The sequence below is a fragment of the Cebus imitator genome, unplaced genomic scaffold (genome assembly GCF_001604975.1).
Source record: "Cebus imitator isolate Cc_AM_T3 unplaced genomic scaffold, Cebus_imitator-1.0 Scaffold548, whole genome shotgun sequence".
Lineage (NCBI taxonomy): Eukaryota > Metazoa > Chordata > Mammalia > Primates > Cebidae > Cebus > Cebus imitator.
In genome coordinates this window covers 212,826-231,803 of record NW_016107863.1, presented here as the reverse complement: position 1 = coordinate 231,803, position 18,978 = coordinate 212,826, and the positions used below count along the sequence as shown (strand labels likewise).

Here is an 18,978-nt window from a genome sequence, read left to right as displayed (position 1 = left end):
TATGTAGGGAAATATTCTTTAGGCACTCATACTACCAACTATTATATGATTATATCTAGAGGATTATATAAAGGGATTCTTCAAGCCCTAATTCTATAAACTAATATATGATTATGTAAAGGATTATATAAAAGGAAATAGCTGGGTAGTAACACTATAAAGTGAGACATTCCTCAAGCCCTAGCTGTGACAGAGTTCTGTTTAGCTCTCATTCCTCGGTGCCTGTATGGAGGGTTACCCCCACCCAGGTGGAGCTTCTTCAGGATGCCCTTTGTCTCTCTGGCCCCATCCCTCCAGACACTCAACAATTCTGCTTCAGCCCCTCCTCCACCCTGCTGGCCCCTGCTCCCTGGCCCGTTGCCTCCTACTTCACACCTGCTCCCCTCTCTCCCCTGCCACCCTTGGTAGCGTCTCCCATTTGTGCCACCTTGTAATTGTTCTCTCCTTGCCCTTTGTCTTGTGTCATTATAATGGAGAATATTTGGGAGGGAGTTCACACAAACATGTATTTAATCATCCATGATAACTCAAAGTTTGTATGTATCTTGCTTGGCGTTCCCTGACCCTCTCCAATCTGTGCCAGTTACTTTGCCTCTCTCTTCTTAAGTGTTGAACAAAGTCCTGAGCTTTGCTCTGATTGGATGGCCTACTGATGGCCAGCTGAGTGGCCTGCTGATTGGCTGAAGCTTGGATCAGGTGCCCATCCATGGATCAATTGCTGTGGCAATAAGGACCACTGGTTGATAGGCTCAGGCCCAGGGCACCACGTGGTAGAGGTAGATGAGCCTCTAGGTCATGATGTGGTTTTCCTGTGAGGACTTTCCCTGTGTGCTCACTGTTGTTGTTTGTTAGGTTGTGTTTGGTGTCCCCTTTCCAAGGGAACACCTTGTGTTCTTTCCCTTCCTTTGCATCCTCCTTTCTGCTCTCACTGGGCCTAAAGCCTAGAGGATGTGGGAGGTACATGCCTGGTCATGGAGCAGGGGATTCCTCTGCAGGCCTTCCCACCTGCCCCTCTTTGCTAGCTCTGCAGACTTTCTCTCCCTTTTCATACGGGGCAGCCCCATGGCCATCAGGGTATCATCAACAGGACAAGCCACTGGCCTAAATGACTATGTGTCCCAATTCTAAATTCCTGGCATTCATCCAGCATGGCTACTGATATGGTTTGGATATATGTCCCCAACAAATTTCATCTGAATTGTAATCTCAATGTTGGAGGTGTGGCCTGGTGGGAGGTGTTTGAGTCATGGGGGAGGATCCCTTATGAATGGCTTGGGCTATCCCCTTGGTAATGGGTGAGTTCTTGCTCTGAGTTCACACAAGATCTGGTTGTTTAAAAGTGTGGCACTTCCTAATGCCTCTCTCTCTCTCACTCCTGCTTCCGCTATGTGATGTACCTGCTTCCCCTTTGCCTTCTGCCATGACTGTAAGTTTCCTGAGGCCTCCTCAGAGGCTGAGTAGATGCCAGCACTATGCCTCCTGTAGAGCCAGCAGAACTGTGAGCCAATGAAACCTCTTTTCTTTATAAATTACCCAGTCTCAGGTATTTCTTTATAGCAATACAAAAATGGCCGAATACAGTTACCTATCCATTTCTGGCCCCCCAGCTGCAGAGGGGTGTCTTAGGACAAATACAACTTCTGGGAAGCCCCTGCGGGGGCACAGTCTCAAAATCAGGGCACCTGCCTCCTGTCTTCCTTGGCTGTAATACCTTCCTGCCCATATACACTCTTGTCCTGTCCCTCCCTTACTCTGACACCCCCTATTGCTTCATAGCCAGTGGCAGAGCTCAAGCCTTTGGTGGCAGACTATGCCTGTCTTCCCTGTGGCCTGGAGAACCCAGAGGGAGCCCTAGATGCCTCAGTGTGGGGTTGTGGTGGGGAGCAGTTCTCCTGGGGGCTGTGTCTGCTGACGTCAAGTCTGTGCACCTGAGGCTTGGTGAACTAAGGCCATGGAGGCCTGACCACATTAGTGGCCCCTTTCCACACCTCTTTCCTATTGAGCTGTGGAGTCATATAGCTCAGCTATATGCCTTGGCCTTGGCTAATTGAATGAGGAGGTGTGGGGGCAAGGACCATCGTGTGGCTGGGCTCCCCACCTGGACTGGGCCTTCTGGGGGTATGCTCCTTGATAGGCTTTTTCCCAACTCCTCAAAGGTTCTGCTGTATAGCAAGGGCTGGCACCTTATATGAGCTGGGCAAGGCTGCAAAAGTGGGTGGGTACCTGTTTTGCCCAGTGGGGCAAACTTACAGGGCCTGGGCTGTTTATCTTGGACAGTGTTAACTCCAGTTCTGTCTACAGAAAGGCTTTTCTTCTAGGTCCCAGCACCAAAGCGGGAAGCCTGGACTAGAGAACTCTGCTACCCACACTCCTGTGCAGGCTTCATTCATAGCCTTACTGCCCCGTCCCTGCATTTTCCATTCCCACAATTTTGTACCTACAGAACAGTTGCAAGGACAACAAGAAATTCCTAGATACCTTTCACGCTGATTCCTGTATTTGCTTTATCACACACATACACACACACACACACACACACACACACCACAGTGAGTAATTTGCAGACAAAATGTCTCTTTACTTCTAAATTCTTATGCATATTTCCTATAAACAAAGACCTCTCTTATATAACCATGGCATGGTGATTGAAAGCAGGAAATTAAAATAGATACAATACTATTGTTTAATCTAGAGGCCTTAGTTGGGTTTTAGCCTATCTTCAAATCTCTACTTCCCATAGATTGTAGAACGCCTTCAACCCACTACGATTAATAATCCTTTTTCTCATTAATGAGAAGACAAATAATTATCACCTGTTAAATATCAGCAATCACTAGAGCTTGTAATATAATGTTTTATCATTCCCAACAACATTCCTGTGGAAAGAATACTTGTCTAGTTTTATAGACGAAGAAAAAAAAGGAGACTCAGGGAGGTAACAGTTTGCTCACTTTTGTGATTCTGTGATGTGTCAGTGCTGGGATTGAATCCAAGTTGGGTGACAGCCAGGGTGACAGAGTGGAAGGCAGGCAGGTCTTGCTTTTCGGTAACACAGTGAACTTGGGAAGTCTGCAACCACATGACTATGAATGAGGCTTCCTGGAATGGTAGAGGCTGAGCAAGGCCAGAGAGGAGCAGGAAGAGTTGCCAGGGGCGGAGCTGGGCTGCATGACTGTTAAGCATTTCATCACTGTTGACATCTGAACCCCAACTCTGTCCCTTACTAACAATCTCCTTAAACTGAATCTCAGTTTCTATGTCTGTAAGGTGGCAATAATATCTTCCCCTGTTTTTTTGTGAGGATTAAATGAAGTAGCACATGGAAAGTACTTGGTCTAAGGTAAACTTTGGGACAACTACTATAATGTGTCAAGTGAATACACTGAAATTTATTCCATCTAAGCACTGTCTTCCTGATCTTTTTGCACAACTTTAAGCGGAAAGAAGAGGGTTCCAGATTTTCCTGAGAAATGGCTCTCATCTGCCTCCTACAGGGAAATGGTGTCAATGCAGTCAGATGAGCCTGGACTGATAGCACCCAGCAACCCAGCTTGTCAGACTACGTATCTGTGGATGGCTGAGCCTAGCCATGGCCAGTGGCTGCTCCTGATGTTTACCACCAAAACAGAGGAAATGTGGAAAACCCCTTTCCACCCTCTGTACCTGGAAACACCCAAGAAAGAGGGTTGGTGAGAGAGGTACTGTGTAAGTGGGCAGGTGGTGGGAACTTCCTTTCACCACAGATTAATTAAGGCAATGTTTCTCAGCTGGGCAGAGTGGCGCATGCTTATAATCCCAGCACTTTGGGAGGCTGAGGTGGGTGGAGCGCATGAGGTCAGGAGTTCGAGACCAGCCTGGCCAACATGGTGAAATCCTGTCTCTATTAAAGATACAAAAATTAGCTGGGTGTTGGGGTGCACGCCTGTAATCCCAGCTACTCAGGAAGCTGAGGCACGAGAATTGCTTGAACCCAGGAGGGAGAGGTTGCAGTGAGCGGGTTCATACCACGGCACTTCTGCCTGGGCAACAGAGCAAGACCCTGTCTCAAAACAAAACAAAACAAACAAGTACACACACACACACACACACACACACACACACACACAGCAATGTTTCTCTAAACTACTGCTCCCAAGGGACATTTTGACATTTTTGATTGTGCAGTGGGGAGGGGGTGGGTTGGTACTGACATCTAGCGGGTACAAGGCCTGAGATGCTGCCTGCACAATGCACAAGGCAGTCTCTCAACAACAAAGAACTATCCAACCCAAAATGTCCATATTGCCGAGGTTGAGAAACCTTGATTTAGAGTAATGTTTAAAGTGATGCTGTTGTTTTTTCAATATATCATCTCTTTCCCATAATCTCAGATACGGCTGTTTCTGGCATCATGATTTTGTGACCTTTACTGACAACTTCCAAAGACCAAGGTCCTTTCAGATGTATATGTCTTGCAAGTTCCTTTCTGATTACATGTGAAACTGTGTCTGAGGGGGTTAAAGAAACTAGTAACTAATAGAAATCTTTATGTTGTCTTGCAGGGCAGCTGATAAACAGTTTGCTGTAATGCCCTCTGCTTATACAACTTGCTGAAACAGGCTGCAACCAATATGGCCGACTGGAGCCTTGGCAAAATAGACTTATTAGCCTGATGAGTGGGTCTTTGATGTCACAGCCCGAATTTCCACATTTTGTTTTATACCAACTCCCCTGAATTTGCACGTGACCCAGGAAACAGTATGAAGAAGCAACAGCATATGGCCAAGGGATTTTCTAACCGCTTCTTCGTTTCAGCCAATCACTGCCCAGCTCGAAACTCCGCCTCCAAAATCTCTCCCTTAAATTTACTGCTGCGAAGCAAGTACTGGGAGACCGATTTGAGCCCATTTTCTGTCTCCTTGCAAGGCTGCTTGAAAACAAATCTTTCTTGCTACAAAAATCCAATGCTTGGATGTTTGGTTTTACGTTGTGCGTAGGCAAACGCACCCCGTTTAGTTTAGTAACACGTGATATCACTTACTACACAAGAAATGGGCAAGGTACGGCATCTTCAGGGAACTGTGCCTCACTCATTCCCATCCGTGGGCTTGCCTTCTTTCAACAACTCAAGCAAAAAGTTCTCAACGTCACTGTGCACCAAGCTGCTCCTTGCAGTGTGGAACTCAATTTCTGCCGGCTTTAGAGGTAAACAGGCTCTGCTCCTCTGTGAAGTCCTAAATCAGTGCTTTCCCATGCATCCCGGCAGCCTTGTGCCTTGGGGTCCCGTGTCACCCGGGGTCTGCTCCTCCACGCGGCAGGAGCAGTCAATGATCTGAAACCTGAAGGGGCCTCTGAAACAAAAGGGTCCTGACTCCCGGAAGATATGCAGAGAACTGGCACCTCGGTATTGCCCTGGGTTTCACTGCCCAAGAAGTAGCTATGGACCTATAGACTGCACTTGTTACCTGGCGTACAGAGTGAGAGTGACCTGGACGGCTCAGCACAACCCTGAGGGGCTGGGGACCACGACGGAGGGTTCAAGCCGCTCCGAGAGGCCCAGCACCACGCAATACAAGACGGCACAGTACCCCACCTTGCGGCCGACTCCACCTGGAGAGCAGGGAGGGGCCAGGCTCACGGGAGGCGTGGGGTTCCGCCTCTCGCTGCAATGTGCCCCCGTCCACTCCTTTCTGCATCCGGGGTATGAGAACCCGCAGCCAGGCTGACCGGATCCGGAAGTGGATTGCGAACCAGGAGGAGGAAGCCGGCGGTGGCCCCGTCAGCAGCCGGCGGCTGAGAGGCTGGTGGGCGGCGGCGGTCCGAAGAGGCGGCGGCCGCGCTGCTCCCTGAGAGCGGGTCCTGCGGCTGGGCAGGCGGGCGGCCTGAAGGCGCGGAGCCATGAAGCTATATAGCCTCAGCGTCCTCTACAAAGGCGACGCCAAGGTGGTGCTGCTCAAAGCCGCGCACGATGTGTCTTCCTTCAGCTTTTTCCAGAGATCCAGGTGAGTGGCGCAGGCGGGTGGGCCGTGGGGATCGGGCGGAGAGGACTGGGGCCGGGGTCGAGGGATGGATCAGGGGAGGATGGAGGAGGCTGGAGGGTAGGGGTTGGGCGGGGTGCCCGAGGGCCTGGGATCAGAGAAGGCTGCAGTGCCAGTCTGGGGAGGGGCGGGGATGGTCCAGGGTCCGTGGTTCGGGCTTGGCCTCCTGTAGTGGAATCTGCCCGTGGACTGTACCTCTGAGGAATCATCCAACATTCGCTCTTAAAAAGCTTATGCTATTCTAGAATATAGTTCTCTACCCAGTGTTTTTCAAATTTCTGACTTGTAAAAATTTTAAGGGTAATGTAAAATGGAGTGCAGGTTTCCAAGCTTCATGCCCAGATGTTCTAAATTAGTAGATCGAGGCCTCGAAATCTATATGTTAGACCAACACCTCCCATCCAGGGATTCCGACTCTGGGAGCCTGGGTGCCACATCTTGAGAGCCATACTTTGATTATCTGGCAGGGCTTCCCAACAATTCAGTGTGAGAGATACTGATATACTTTTTTTTTTTTTTTTTTTTTTATAATGGGTGAAGTCACTGAGGTACCAAGAGATTATACCACAACGAGCTAGAACTGAAAGCCAGATTTAACCCTTTTTAGTCGGACACTAGTCGTACAAAAGGATTCCACACTGAAGATTCAAAAGAAGCATGGGATCTGCAGGGCTTACAAGCTTTTAAATGTTTCTGGAGTGCTTTAATTGCTGGGACGTGTGAGAAGTACCACAGACACTTCCAGACCATTCATGGGAGGGAGTGGGGTGACTCAGGCACCAAAGAAGAAGGACCCTGCATGGTCAGTGTCCACGGTCATTTTGTCTCAAAGTCTGATGGAATCTGCCATTTGGATTCTGTTTTCCCTACTTCAGTGCAGCTGGTTCTTGATGAGAGTTCTTTGCTAGTGACTTGCTGGATGTAAAAAAAAATCTCTTATTTTGTTGAAACTTTCTGCTCCTTTGAGTTCTTTTAAAAAATTGTTTTTTAATTGTAGTAAAATGGCACATAAAATTTATCATCTTCACTGTCTTTAAGGGTGGAGTGAGTGCAGTGATACAAGATAGATTGATAGTGTTGTGCAGCGATCACTGTCACCAGTCTCCAGAACTCCTTTTTATCAAACTTGTTTCTGTTAAACACCAACTCCCCATTCCCATCACCCCCAGCTCATGGCAGCCACCATTCTAATTTGTCTCTGTGATTGTGACTTTTCTGGCAGCCTAAGATAAATGGAATCATAGTTTTTGTGTGTCTGGCTTATTTCACGTAGCATAATGTCCTCAAGGCTCAGGCATCTTGTTGTACATATCAGAATTTCCTTTTGAAGGCTGAATAATCCATTGTCTGTATTCACATTTTGTTTATCCATTCATCTGTCAGTGGACACTTGGGCTGCTTCCACATTTCAGGCATTGTGAATGATACTGCTATGAACATGGATGTACAAATATGTCTTCAAGACCCTGCTCACATATCTTTTTGGTATTTACCCAGAAGCGGAATTGCTGCATCATCTTTTAGCTCCTTCTTGGAGTTCTTGATATTTGCAGTCTTTACCATGGCCTACATTCACTCTGTGTTGTTGCTTTTCTCAGATGGAACTTTTGGTGCCAACTTGGCTCTGATTCTTTTTCCTTTTTCCTTCCCATTAGTACTTAGAATTCTCAAAGATTTCACTTGTAGGACTTACACCTCACTTGCTTGGGATACCCACACTAGTTTCCAGTGACTGACAGCTACAACACTAAAGAGACATCTCTACTAATAGGTCTTAGAACAACACGTGTCCAGCTGAGCTTGTTGTTGTTGTTTTTTTTTTTTTTTTTTTTTTTGAGAGCCTTGTGCCATCACCCAGGATGGAGTGCTATAGTGCGATCTCAGCTCACTACAACCTCTGCCTCCTGGCTTCAAGCGTTTCTCCTCCCTCAGCCTCCCAAGTAGCTGGGATTACAGGCGCCTACCACCACGCTGGCTAAAGTTTTTGTATTTTTAATAGAGACAGGTTTTCACCATGTTTGCCAGGCTGGTTTCAAACTCCTGAGCTCCAGTGATCCGTCTGCCTTGGCCTCCCAAAGTGCAAGGATTACAGGCATGAGTCATGGCTTCTGGCCTGAGCTTGTTTTCTTATAAGACCTCTTCACTTACATCCCTCCTGCCCCATTAATTATCAGATCCCAAACTTGAAAAAATAGTTTCCCAGCTTTTTTGGCCTTTGTATACATGCTGTCACAATGCAGTTCTTCCTTTGTCTCATTTTAGCCCTACCTCAAAGCCCTTCTTGTTTGGGGTCTTCTTTTCTGAGGGGCTATTTTGATCACAGCAGTCCCTCAAGATACCAACAAGTAATACTGTGTATGCAGGCATTGTGCCAAGTGCTTTACACGTAGTACCTCGTTTAACTGTTGCACAAATCTTGATTTTTATCGTGGAGGCACAGCACACAGGGGTCCCAGAGTCAGGCGTTCAGTTTCCTTTATGGCTCTGCCGGAGCCTGCTGTGAGCTCCCAGTTGAGCACCCTGCTCTAATGGCCCTGGCTGCCCTTTATATCATATCCCCAATTGGAGGCTCCTTGTCAGCACCCGTTCCTCTGGCTGTACCAAATCCTATGACTGTTCTGTTCTGGATAGATCTCTCCGTTGAGCCCATGATGGACCTTCTCCTTCCTTTCATCCTGTGTATGTGCCATTTCCCTATTCCTTGTCTTGGATAAGCTGTTTTCCTTTTATTCCTTCCAGAGTGCCTTGTGCTCGTTCTGTGGACAAGCCCCAGCAGACCTGAGCTAGCATTCACTATGGGTGTATGTGGCAATGTGAGGGTCTGTCATGTGGACACAGCCATAAATGGTTGTGTATTTTCACCTGACAGTTTTTGGACTAATATTTTCCTAGTGCAGTTCTTATTTGTCCTGCTTCTTGGAAGTTATTGGGACCTTGAGAGCAGGACTGCCTTCTTGTTTCTCCATTGCATCCCAAATTGTGCTCTGACCAAAATGTAAAATTGACTGTACCCTGTGGAAGATCCCCAAGAAAATTCACCTGTTTTGGTGAGCTAGGTAGCAAACAGATGTAGCTTGAATGGTGACAGTGATTCATAATTATTAGTATTTGTGCTCATTTATAGAGTGTTTATTACTAGGGATGGGAGGGAAAGAAATGAAACCAAGAAACAATGTCTCCTTAATGTATAAGCCGAGAGGTCACCTTCCACTGTGTTGGGGACAAGGTGATAAGAAGAAGGCAGTAAATACATTTTGTGTTTCTTAGCGTTCAGGAATTTATGACCTTCACGAGTCAACTGATTGTGGAGCGCTCATCGAAAGGCACTAGAGCTTCTGTCAAAGAACAAGGTAAGAGGACCCTCCAACTTCTGCATGTGTGCTGACCTGGCTGCCATGCCTCACCTCATGCAGCACCCAGCTCTCTCCTTTCTACTGGGACCCCACCCTCCTCTATGTGAGATTTCTGTGCTGTTAACATCACAGATGTAAAATGGCATCACAAATATTTCAGTGATCTTACTCTGTTCTCTTTCAAATTGTGCCTGCCCTTCCCACCTTTATTACTTAAAGACAGTTCCCCCACTGACCAGCTTCTCAGTTTCTTTGGAGGGTGTGCACTTTGACCCCATGTTTGAATCGTAATTGGGGATGGTATACAAAATCTGGAGAGATTTGGTGATAATCCCCTTTTCTCTTCCTCCTCCTCATTCCTGTTCTTATTTATCTCTGCTCTTTTCTGATTTCAGGGGTTCACCATCATTCCCTCCTCTTTTATTTGTTTTTCTGTTGTTTAGCATTGGAATCTTCTGGGTCAGATCCTTAAGGACGAGAAGGTTCTTATTCGTAAGCTGTAATCCTTACGTTTCTGTTTCCTTGGGGATATGGTTAGCTGTATCAACTCTGAATCCTTTAAAAGTGATGTAAATGATCAATCCTGTGGATTGTGAATATTTTGCAGAAGACCTGTACAACTGTACCTTTCAATCATATGAGGATTTTAGCACAGTGCACTAGAGGCCTTAGCTGGCAGTGGCTGATCTTTTTCTAGACTAATCCCCCTACTCCCAGGCACCCACCAGAGTGGAGCAAACCCGGCAGGTTGCTATAATGTGGAAGACTGAGGCCCTGGGAGGTAATTTCCTGTCTTTTGGCTGCTCTGAAATGATTTTTTAGGAAAGCAGAGGCCGCTTGACTTCCCTAAGTTTGGGAGCAGCACAGGGCCCCAAGGGCTTCCCCAAGTTTGGGAGCAGCACAGGGCCCCAGGGGCTTCAGATCCCCAAGATACAGGTTGGCCTGACCTGAGCTTGAAGAAGATGCTTGGAAGTGCTCCTGGTGCCATGTTGTCTGAGGAGTGCTTTCTGCACCACTGGCTGTTCATTTAAGCCCTGGCTTTGCATACTGGGCCTCTGGGTATTTACTGTTCCTAAAGCAGGTGTTGGGCCAAGCTCCTGTGTGTGGCCCATTGGGCCGCGCTGCGCCTCTCCACAAGCCTTGCTCAGAGCTGTTGAGCTTCAGAGTGGCTTCATTTGGCCCAGCATTGTGATGCTTTGATTTGGGGCGATTAAAAGAAGTCTGAAGCCCTCATGTCAGCATCCATGTGTCTGATCTCTTGTCTCCTTAGACTATCTGTGCCATGTCTATGTCCGGAATGACAGTCTTGCAGGTGTGGTCATTGCTGACAATGAATACCCATCTCGGGTGGCCTTTACCTTGCTGGAGAAGGTGAGTTTTTGATTTGCCTCTACAGGACTTGGATGATGAATGGGCATTTTCATGGACTGGGGCAGGGGGTGATGGCAGTGCCTGAGGCATAAGGGATGAAATAATGTGTCCAAAGTCAACGCATTTTTCAGCCCCCTTCCCTGCAACCCAAGAGACAATTTGGCATCCCTGCGTGGGTTTCCTCCCTGGTGCTATCTTATGTGACCTGGGTCTAGGCCACTGAGTCACAGCATCTCTTCTCTGGGTCGGGACCCTCTGAGACAGCTGAGCCTCGTGTTCTCACCCCCTGTGCTTCTGCTCAAGGAGTCTCCCTCTTGAATGCCCTCACTCTCCACATTGCCTCCTGCAGTTCCTGCATCCCTCTACCTTGCTGTCAGTCAGTTGCATCTCAGCTTAGCACCTAAGCATTCTTTAATTATTTGTGTATGCAGTACTAATTATTAATGTAAACTCTTTGAAGTCAGAGGCTTCATTCTATAACCCAGAGCACCAAAATACCTCCAAACACGTGAAATCTGGTGGTTTCTTAAATCCAGGGGACTAATTCTCTTTTTTAAAAAAATCACTTTGGAAAATTAGAGGGCCAGTGCCCTTTTTTTCAGGAATTCTATAGTTTAAAAAGTCAAATACCTTTATTACTCCCCAGGTGAGGTTCATCTCAGGCCGGGCATACTTTTGATTCTCAGAATATTTAGGATATGTTTTAATGATAAAAGCTTGGAAAGAACTTTAGCTTAGATTTTCTCTCTTGCCATTATACATCCCCCTCATTCCTTTTTCCTGGGCTCTGGGGATCAGAGAGTCTCGTTCAAGGTGAGGTGCTCAGGGTTGAAACGTTGTCGTTGAGACCACTGGTGAGTACAGTGTGGGAGCTTCTTGAGGCTTCTTTGTCTTGCAGGTACTAGATGAATTCTCCAAGCAAGTTGACAGGATAGACTGGCCAGTAGGATCCCCTGCTACAATCAATTATACAGCCCTGGAAGGTCACCTCAGTAGATACCAGGTAGGGTTAAAGGAAGCTTCATGCAGACACCATGTAGCCCAGAATCCATGTGAAACTGAAAAAGCCAATTGGTCTCATAGTTCTGGTCTGGTTACGTCAAACAGCTTCTGATGCTGGTGTTCTCTCTCAAGCCTTCTGTGTGGAAAACAGAATCCACCTTCAGACCTGGGAACCAAAGCTGTAGGCAGGCTTTGGGTTTCTGTTACTTGTTCAACAGGCTGTGGTTTTTAACCTGTGAAAGTTTGTCCACCTTCCTCAGTTTTAGGCTTTGTTTCCGGGTAGCCACTTCAGTCCTGACTCTATTATTTTTCACTCTGTCCTAGAACCCACGAGAAGCTGATCCCATGAGTAAAGTGCAGGCCGAACTAGATGAGACCAAAGTCATTCTGGTAAGTAGGAAGATGGAGAGCAAGCCCAAGAACTGAGGCGGGGGTGCGATTTGCCACTGGCCAGGCATGCACAGATCCATCCTTAATAGTAACCACAGCACTCTCCAGGAAGTGGGATTGCCCACTCCTTGCCCCACCCCAGGCATTAGGCTGGCTCTCCTATATCCTTGTTTTGGTTAATGACACCCATTGTTTGTAGGGGACCAAGCTGGGAACCATGGGAGCCCTCAAGTGCCCCCTCCCCATGGCTACTGCCTGTCTGGGCATTTACTGGGTTCCTAGGGTTTGGCCTCTGAAGGCCTGGATTTCCAGCCTGGTGCCTTTGATGTCAGATGCCTCCACACCCCACAGGTGCCTTCCCTTGCAGCGTTTGCCTTAAAGGTGAACAGATTGAAGCACAGTGCACTGACCACAGGGCAGCTTCTGACAAACGGGCCCAGAGTTGTCACATAGGTCCATTTGAGAAGAGCCAGAACCCTGCATTTTGAGCTGATTTGTAACTGCTGAACTCTCCTGATTTGTGTGTGTGCAGGCATTGTGTCAAGTTCTTTACACGTAGTACCTCGTTTAACTGTTGCACAAATCTTGATTTTTATCGTGGAGGCACAGCACACAGGGGTCCCAGAGTCAGGCATTCAGTTTCCTTTATGGCTCTGCTGGAGCCTGCTGTGAGCTCCCAGTTGAGCACCCTGCTGTAATGGCCCTGGCTGCCCTTTATATCATATCCCCAATTGGAGGCTCCTTATCAGCACCCGTTCCTCTGGCTGTACCAAATCCTATGACTGTTCTGTTCTGGATAGATCTCTCTGTTGAAATCTCCTGATTTGTAACTGCTGCTTCAACTCCTTTTTTTTTCTTAAGTTTTGCATACAAGTGAAATGCACGCAGCCTATAGCCTTTGCCTATAATTGGTCCCCTTGCTTCCTGCTCACGGCCAGTCTGTCCACCAGATAGCAGTCATTGATCTGCACAGCAACCCTTCAGCAGCTCTCAGATCTGCCCCAGGACAAAGTGCAAACTCCTAACTCACAGTCTCCTGACTGGGCCCTGTTCTTTCTTACACCCTTTCCTGTCCAGCTTATACACAGGCACCTGAAGCTTGAGCCTTTCTGAATGTCACAGTTTTGTCACTGCTTTCTTACATGTCTCCCTGACCGGCATATGAGCACTGGGACATCTTTCCATCCTGCTCACGATACGGTGCCTGGTTTACACCTGTATTCAGCAGTAGATAGATACCTGGAGTGGATTGAAGCCCAGATACAAAGCTTTACCATTTACACAGGCATGGCTTTAGTGTGTGCATCAGAATCTCCTGGGGTTGGAGTTATTGGTTTAGGGTGGGGCCTGGGAACCTGCATTTTATAAAAAGCATCCCAGGGGCTTCAAATGCAGGTCTGCCGAGCATACTCTGAATAACGTGGCTTTGGAATGAACGATAGATGTGAAAGCTTCATGGAATCTGTGTCTTTCGAAACCTTGTGACCTTTCTTAACACCTAGGTGGCATTTCCCTGTTTTCTTCTCAAGCCGTCTCTTCTTTCTGTTGCTCAAGTCCTAGTCTGAGTATCATGGCACCTGGGACACCTGCTGTTTCTCCTCTCCCCATGGTGCGGAGTGGATGAGTCCTATTCACCCAGCCTCATCTCGCTGCAGTTGTAAAGTCTAGATGATTGGTGTGTATATCTGAATCAGTTAACTTTGTGTGTTGAAAATCTGAGTTGCTCAACTGCATAGGGATGAAGGACATTCTTGCTGGCTCCTCGTTCTGTGCCGCTTCATATGTGCATCCAGCTGCTGTAGCAGTGGCCATCTAGGGAGAGAAGGGAGCTGCTGCTTCCTGAGGGCGCTGGTAGCAGGGCTGCTGGCTCTTGTGAAGCCTCCATCTGTAGACCCCTTCTTGTGGGGTCAGTGTTTTCATTTCCTAAATCAGAGTTTGATGACCTTTAGGACATAGCCCATTTAGAAGGCAGGACATGTTCTGTCATAGTGTTGTCCGATATATATTTGTGGCATGTGTGTAACTTGGAATTTTCTAGGAGCTATATTTTAAAATGATAAAAGGAAAATAGGTGGAATTTAATTATCTGTTTTACTTAACCCAACATATCCAAATAAAACTTTCCCAGCATGTAATCAGTATAAAACTTATTAATGAGGCATGTGTGAGTCTGCATCTGAAATTTGGTATGTTTCACTCAGAGCACTGCTCAGTTTGGACTCGCCTCATGTCAAGTGCTCAGCAGCCATTTCCCACTGCCTTTGTTTCCTGTGGCTGCTATTAACAGATACCCTTAAATATTTGCTGTTAACAAATAGCCCAGTGGGCCCGGCTGGTGTCTTCTGGGGCTCTGAGGGAGGGTCTGTGGTGTTCCTTGGATTAGAGATGCATCACTCCAGGCTCTGCCTCTGCCATCTCGTAACCTTCTCTTTTATGTGTTTTCATTTTCTAAGACATCAGTCATGGAATTAGAGGCCACCCTAATCCACTATGCCATCTTCCTAACTACTTATATCTACAAAGACCCTATTTCTAAATAAGGTCACATTCAGAGGTTCTGGGGATGTTAATTTTGGGTGGAGGGTGGGGGCCACTATCCAACCGAGTACAGCCATTTAGTGCCCAGCCACTCTTCTCGTTTTCCAGAGCCCTGTGCACATGTACGCGTATGCACACACACACAAATGTATATATAAATGTGTGTATACATGAGTTTTCCTGGAGTGCTCTTTATCTAATCCTGTGCTGGGGACAGCTTTTTGGGAAGTTTGCTACATCCCAGTTAGATCTTCTAGATTTCACAGGAATGTCACCAGGTTCTGTTCCATCCACTTGGACAGTAACTGTTCTTGGACCGAGTCTTAACACTTAGAGGTGAAGTTTGTGTGTGTTGGAGAGGAATCCCGGTAAGGCGCTTTCCCCCATGACTGAACTACGAGGGACTCATGTCAGGGAACTTATTGAACAGAGCTGGGTTCCCTTTTCTCTTTTGTCCAGCACAACACCATGGAGTCTTTGTTAGAGCGAGGTGAGAAGCTAGATGACTTGGTGTCCAAATCCGAGGTGCTTGGAACGCAGTCTAAAGCCTTCTATAAAACTGTGAGTACCTAGCACCTGTCTCCTCCGTGGTGTTCTCTCCAGAGAGCAGTTGCAGCTTGCTGCTTCTGGCATGCTCTACTATGAACAGGTCTTTCTTAGATTTTGAATCATAGTGGATGGGGGTTTCCCTCCTTGTACACTGAGAGCCTAAGGTGAGCCTTAGGCCCAAGTGGTTGGAGGCAGTTCACTTAGGTACCATTGAAGCAGATATAGGCAGAGGTCTTGTTCCACCCCTGCCTCTGCTCTGCCCTCTGCTCTGAGCTCTTACCTCCAGTCTAGGAAGGCTGGTTCAAGTTCTGATCCCCAGAGGTTTAGTGTTGAATCGTATTCCTCTGTAGAGCAGTTAGTCTAAGTCTTTAAGATGCAAGTAATTCAGCCTTCCCAAAGAGGTACTTAAGCTTTTAGTTAATCTCTCTTTGACAGAAGTATTTAACTGACAAGGATGGGCGTTGCTGACTGCCGCTTTCTCTCAGGTCAGTGCTCATGTCTTTCCATGTGGAGATGGCACTGTTGGCCCATAGTTGGACAGTCATAGGGACAAATTTACATGGTCTGTCTACACTCATTTGCTTTCATGTGCACATTGGAGGGAGATGGCCAGGTGGGATTAGGAAGATAGTCTGTGACCAGAAACCTAGAGAGAAGGTGGCAACAGTGGTCCCTACAAACCACATCCCAACCGGGAAACACATCTGCTGTCCTCAGGACCATCTTCTGGGAAGAAACACCACCATGGTGGTTAGATAGCATTGTTCGAAGACAAGAGTGGGGGCAAAGTTAAAGGCAAAGTTAAGATATTCTGCGAATCCCATTTGTATTTTATTTTTTTTGAGACAGAGTCTCAGAGTCAGGCTGAAGTGCAGTGGTGCGATCTTGGCTCACTGCAACTTCCGCCTCCTGGATTCAAGTGAATCTTGTGTCTCAGCCTCCTGAGTAGCTGGGACTACAGACACCGGCCACCATGCCCAGCTGATTTTCTTTTTTTTTTTTTTTTTTTTGTATTTTTAGTAGAGACAGGGTTTCACTATGTTGGCCAGGCTGGTCTTGGACTTCTGGTCTCAAGTGATTAACTTGCCTCAGCCTCCCGAAGTGCTGGGATTACAGGCGTGAGCCACCGTGTCCAGCCCCATTTGTATTATTGTTCCTTTGTTTGTACCAGGCCTAACTGTAGGAATTTTACTCACTTTTTGATAGCATTGATGGAGTGTGGGAAAAGAAAGTAAAAAAGGATGCCAGACTAGTTTTGGAAGCTGTGGCCCGTCTTGTGCTTGGTATGGGAATTGCTTGTGGACAGCTTCCCTCAAGGCCTTCACCCCCACCCCGTTCTAGTGCTAGTTTATCTGGCTGGCTGTGTCCAGTAGAGCTCCCCCTGCCACGCCTGCCAGGATTGGGGCTGCCCTGACTTCCTCAGTCCTCCTCCTCAGCAACGCTTTGTTTTTTCCAAGGCCCGGAAACAAAACTCGTGCTGTGCAATCATGTGATGCAGCCTGCCAGAGGCCCAGCGCTGGAACGGCACTTTCATTCACATCAGAACTGCAGCCCCTGGAAAAGAAGAGACAGCCATAGACGAGGACCCAGAGTGGGACCCAGAGTGGGGCCATTTTTATTTTGAAGTTCCTGGGAGAAACAGGGATGGTGGAAGGGTGGCGAATGTTCAAATTCATATGTGTGGTAGTGATTCTTGAAAGAATTTGAGGTCCCCAAAGGTGTATTTTTGGGCAAATGAAACCATAAACTCTGATTGGCTTCTGTAGATGCCAAAGGGCTCATCTTCAGCTAACCCTGGGAAGGCTCTGTGGGAGGGAGGTCAGAGCCAGCTGTTTCTCCATCTTTGATATATCTTTGGATTTTGTCTGTACATTCATGATATTAACACTCCATTGGGGGGTGGGGAGTCCCTGGTGCCAGGGCTGGGTTGGGTAGAGTTTGAAAACTCTTGGGAAAGCCTCTCCTGGGGCCACTGTTGGGGGTGGGAGTGAGCCCACCACAGTGGCCACAGGCAGGCCGGTACTTCAGGCCCAAGGCTTGGGAGTGGGTGGGCAGACACTGGGTCTCAGATCCTGAGACTGTTCTTTAGCTTACCTTTCTGCTAGGATTGGCTTCCCACTGACGGCAGGGCCCATCCTAAGCAGCTTCCAGGTCCCACAAAGGTGGCTTATTGGGAGGGTTTGGAAGGAGCTGCAGTGTGGGTGGGAGTGTGTGGGTTGAGGTCGGACCAGCAGGTAGACTGGGAACTGAGCCCAGGAAAGGGGGATGTTCTGGTGTTCAGATGGTCAGCTGGGAGTGTCCGTCTTCAGGGAAGCTCAAACACAGGTGCACTCAGCTGCCCAGGGCCTCTGGGACACTTGCCTTGACTTGCATCTTGCCTTTGAACATCACAATCAAAGCAGCGGGTGCTTTGGTCTCTCAAACTGATTTTTATTTGCCTCTCTGGCTACAAGACTGCCTTGAACCGCCTGAGGCCTATGCATCTGAACAAGTGGGTCTCTCCCATGGACACCAGGAGTGGGTGCCAGCCGGCCTGAGGACTCCCAGCACCCCACCTGTGGTCTGGCCAGCATAGGCCTGCTAGTTCCTTCTTAGTCAGAGGCAGCTGCATGGGGAATGGAGGCCAAAGGGTTGATCTAAGTTGTGCCTTGCCACCTGGCAGGAGGCCCACTCACCACCAAGTCCTGGAAACAGGCTGGAGTAACCCAGAAGATGGGCCCAGGATGTTCCAGATCCCTTGGGTCCTAGTGCCATATTCCAGGCTGCCCACCTGTGCTCAGGATGCATCCCTGGGATCCAGCCCCCATGGGAGCTCCTGCTGGGATGGTGTCACCTCTGAGTTTTGAGCCAGTGTGATATGGTCCTTGGGAGCCCTGCTCTGAGCTTGCCACACTGCTGAGAGCACCCACTATCCTGACCAGAGTCCCAGTGGTCCTGACTCCCAGTGTGGGCAGGGTCTGGGCAGGAGGGTGGGGTCTGCTGTGGGTTCAGAGGACCCCGTCTCCTGGCTGGTTTACCGGCTGCTGCCCATTTTCTCTGGGCACTGCTGGCCAGAGGACTTTAGCCTACCCCTGAAGAACCTGTCCATGTCATTTTCCTATTGCCATAGACACCCCAAGCCCAGGATTCCTTGAGGCCCAGACCCAGCCTGCCCTCTGGTGCCGGAGGTGGAGTGGAGTGGGCCTGGATCCGAGGGATGCTACCTCTCCCACTTGAGGACCCTAGGGAGAGATGGGGGTGGGGAAAATGGAGGTGTGAATTTGTGGTAAGAGGAAGTGAGACCTCAGCCTGGGTTAGCCCCTGCTAAGCAGGGTGTTTGGGCTTGATCCAGGCCCTGTGAGATAGAGGGCCCAGCCTGGCCCCACCCACAGATCTCCTGCTCCCTGTTATGTTCTGTTGTAAATCATTTGGCAAGAGTGTATTTTAATAACTTCTGCCTAAGTTACCAGTGTTCTGTTTGAGAGGCGCCTGTCTGAATAAAGTTGTCTTGAAATTCCACAGTGGTCCTGTGCTTGCTTTGTGCTTCAGGGGAGCCCTTTCCTCACCAAGCCCTGCCCCAGGGGGAGAGAGGCCTCGAGCTGTGTGACTGCCACGTGCAAGGGTCTAAGTTATCCTGGCTGGCTCCTGTCTTCACCTCCTTTCTCTAGACCTTACTAGCAGGAATTGTATTTTCTTTTTTGCTGTTAACCAGATGAGGGAGCCCTGGAGTAGAAACCCTGTCATTTCTGATTCCATTGCCTGATCTTAGCTGCAACCAG

General features: G+C 48.2%; 1 protein-coding gene across 1 annotated transcript; it reads left to right on the top strand.

Annotated features, from left to right (window-relative positions):
• The first annotated feature begins 5,657 nt into the window (after positions 1-5,657).
• YKT6 (YKT6 v-SNARE homolog) lies at positions 5,658-18,716 on the top strand. The gene is made up of 7 exons (XM_017515403.2): positions 5,658-5,981; positions 9,285-9,367; positions 10,641-10,741; positions 11,640-11,744; positions 12,068-12,133; positions 15,131-15,232; positions 16,678-18,716. Exons 1-7 carry the CDS (start codon positions 5,878-5,880, stop codon positions 16,711-16,713), a joined length of 597 nt encoding a protein of 198 aa, XP_017370892.1. The 5' UTR covers positions 5,658-5,877; the 3' UTR covers positions 16,714-18,716.
• The last annotated feature ends 262 nt before the right edge of the window (positions 18,717-18,978 follow it).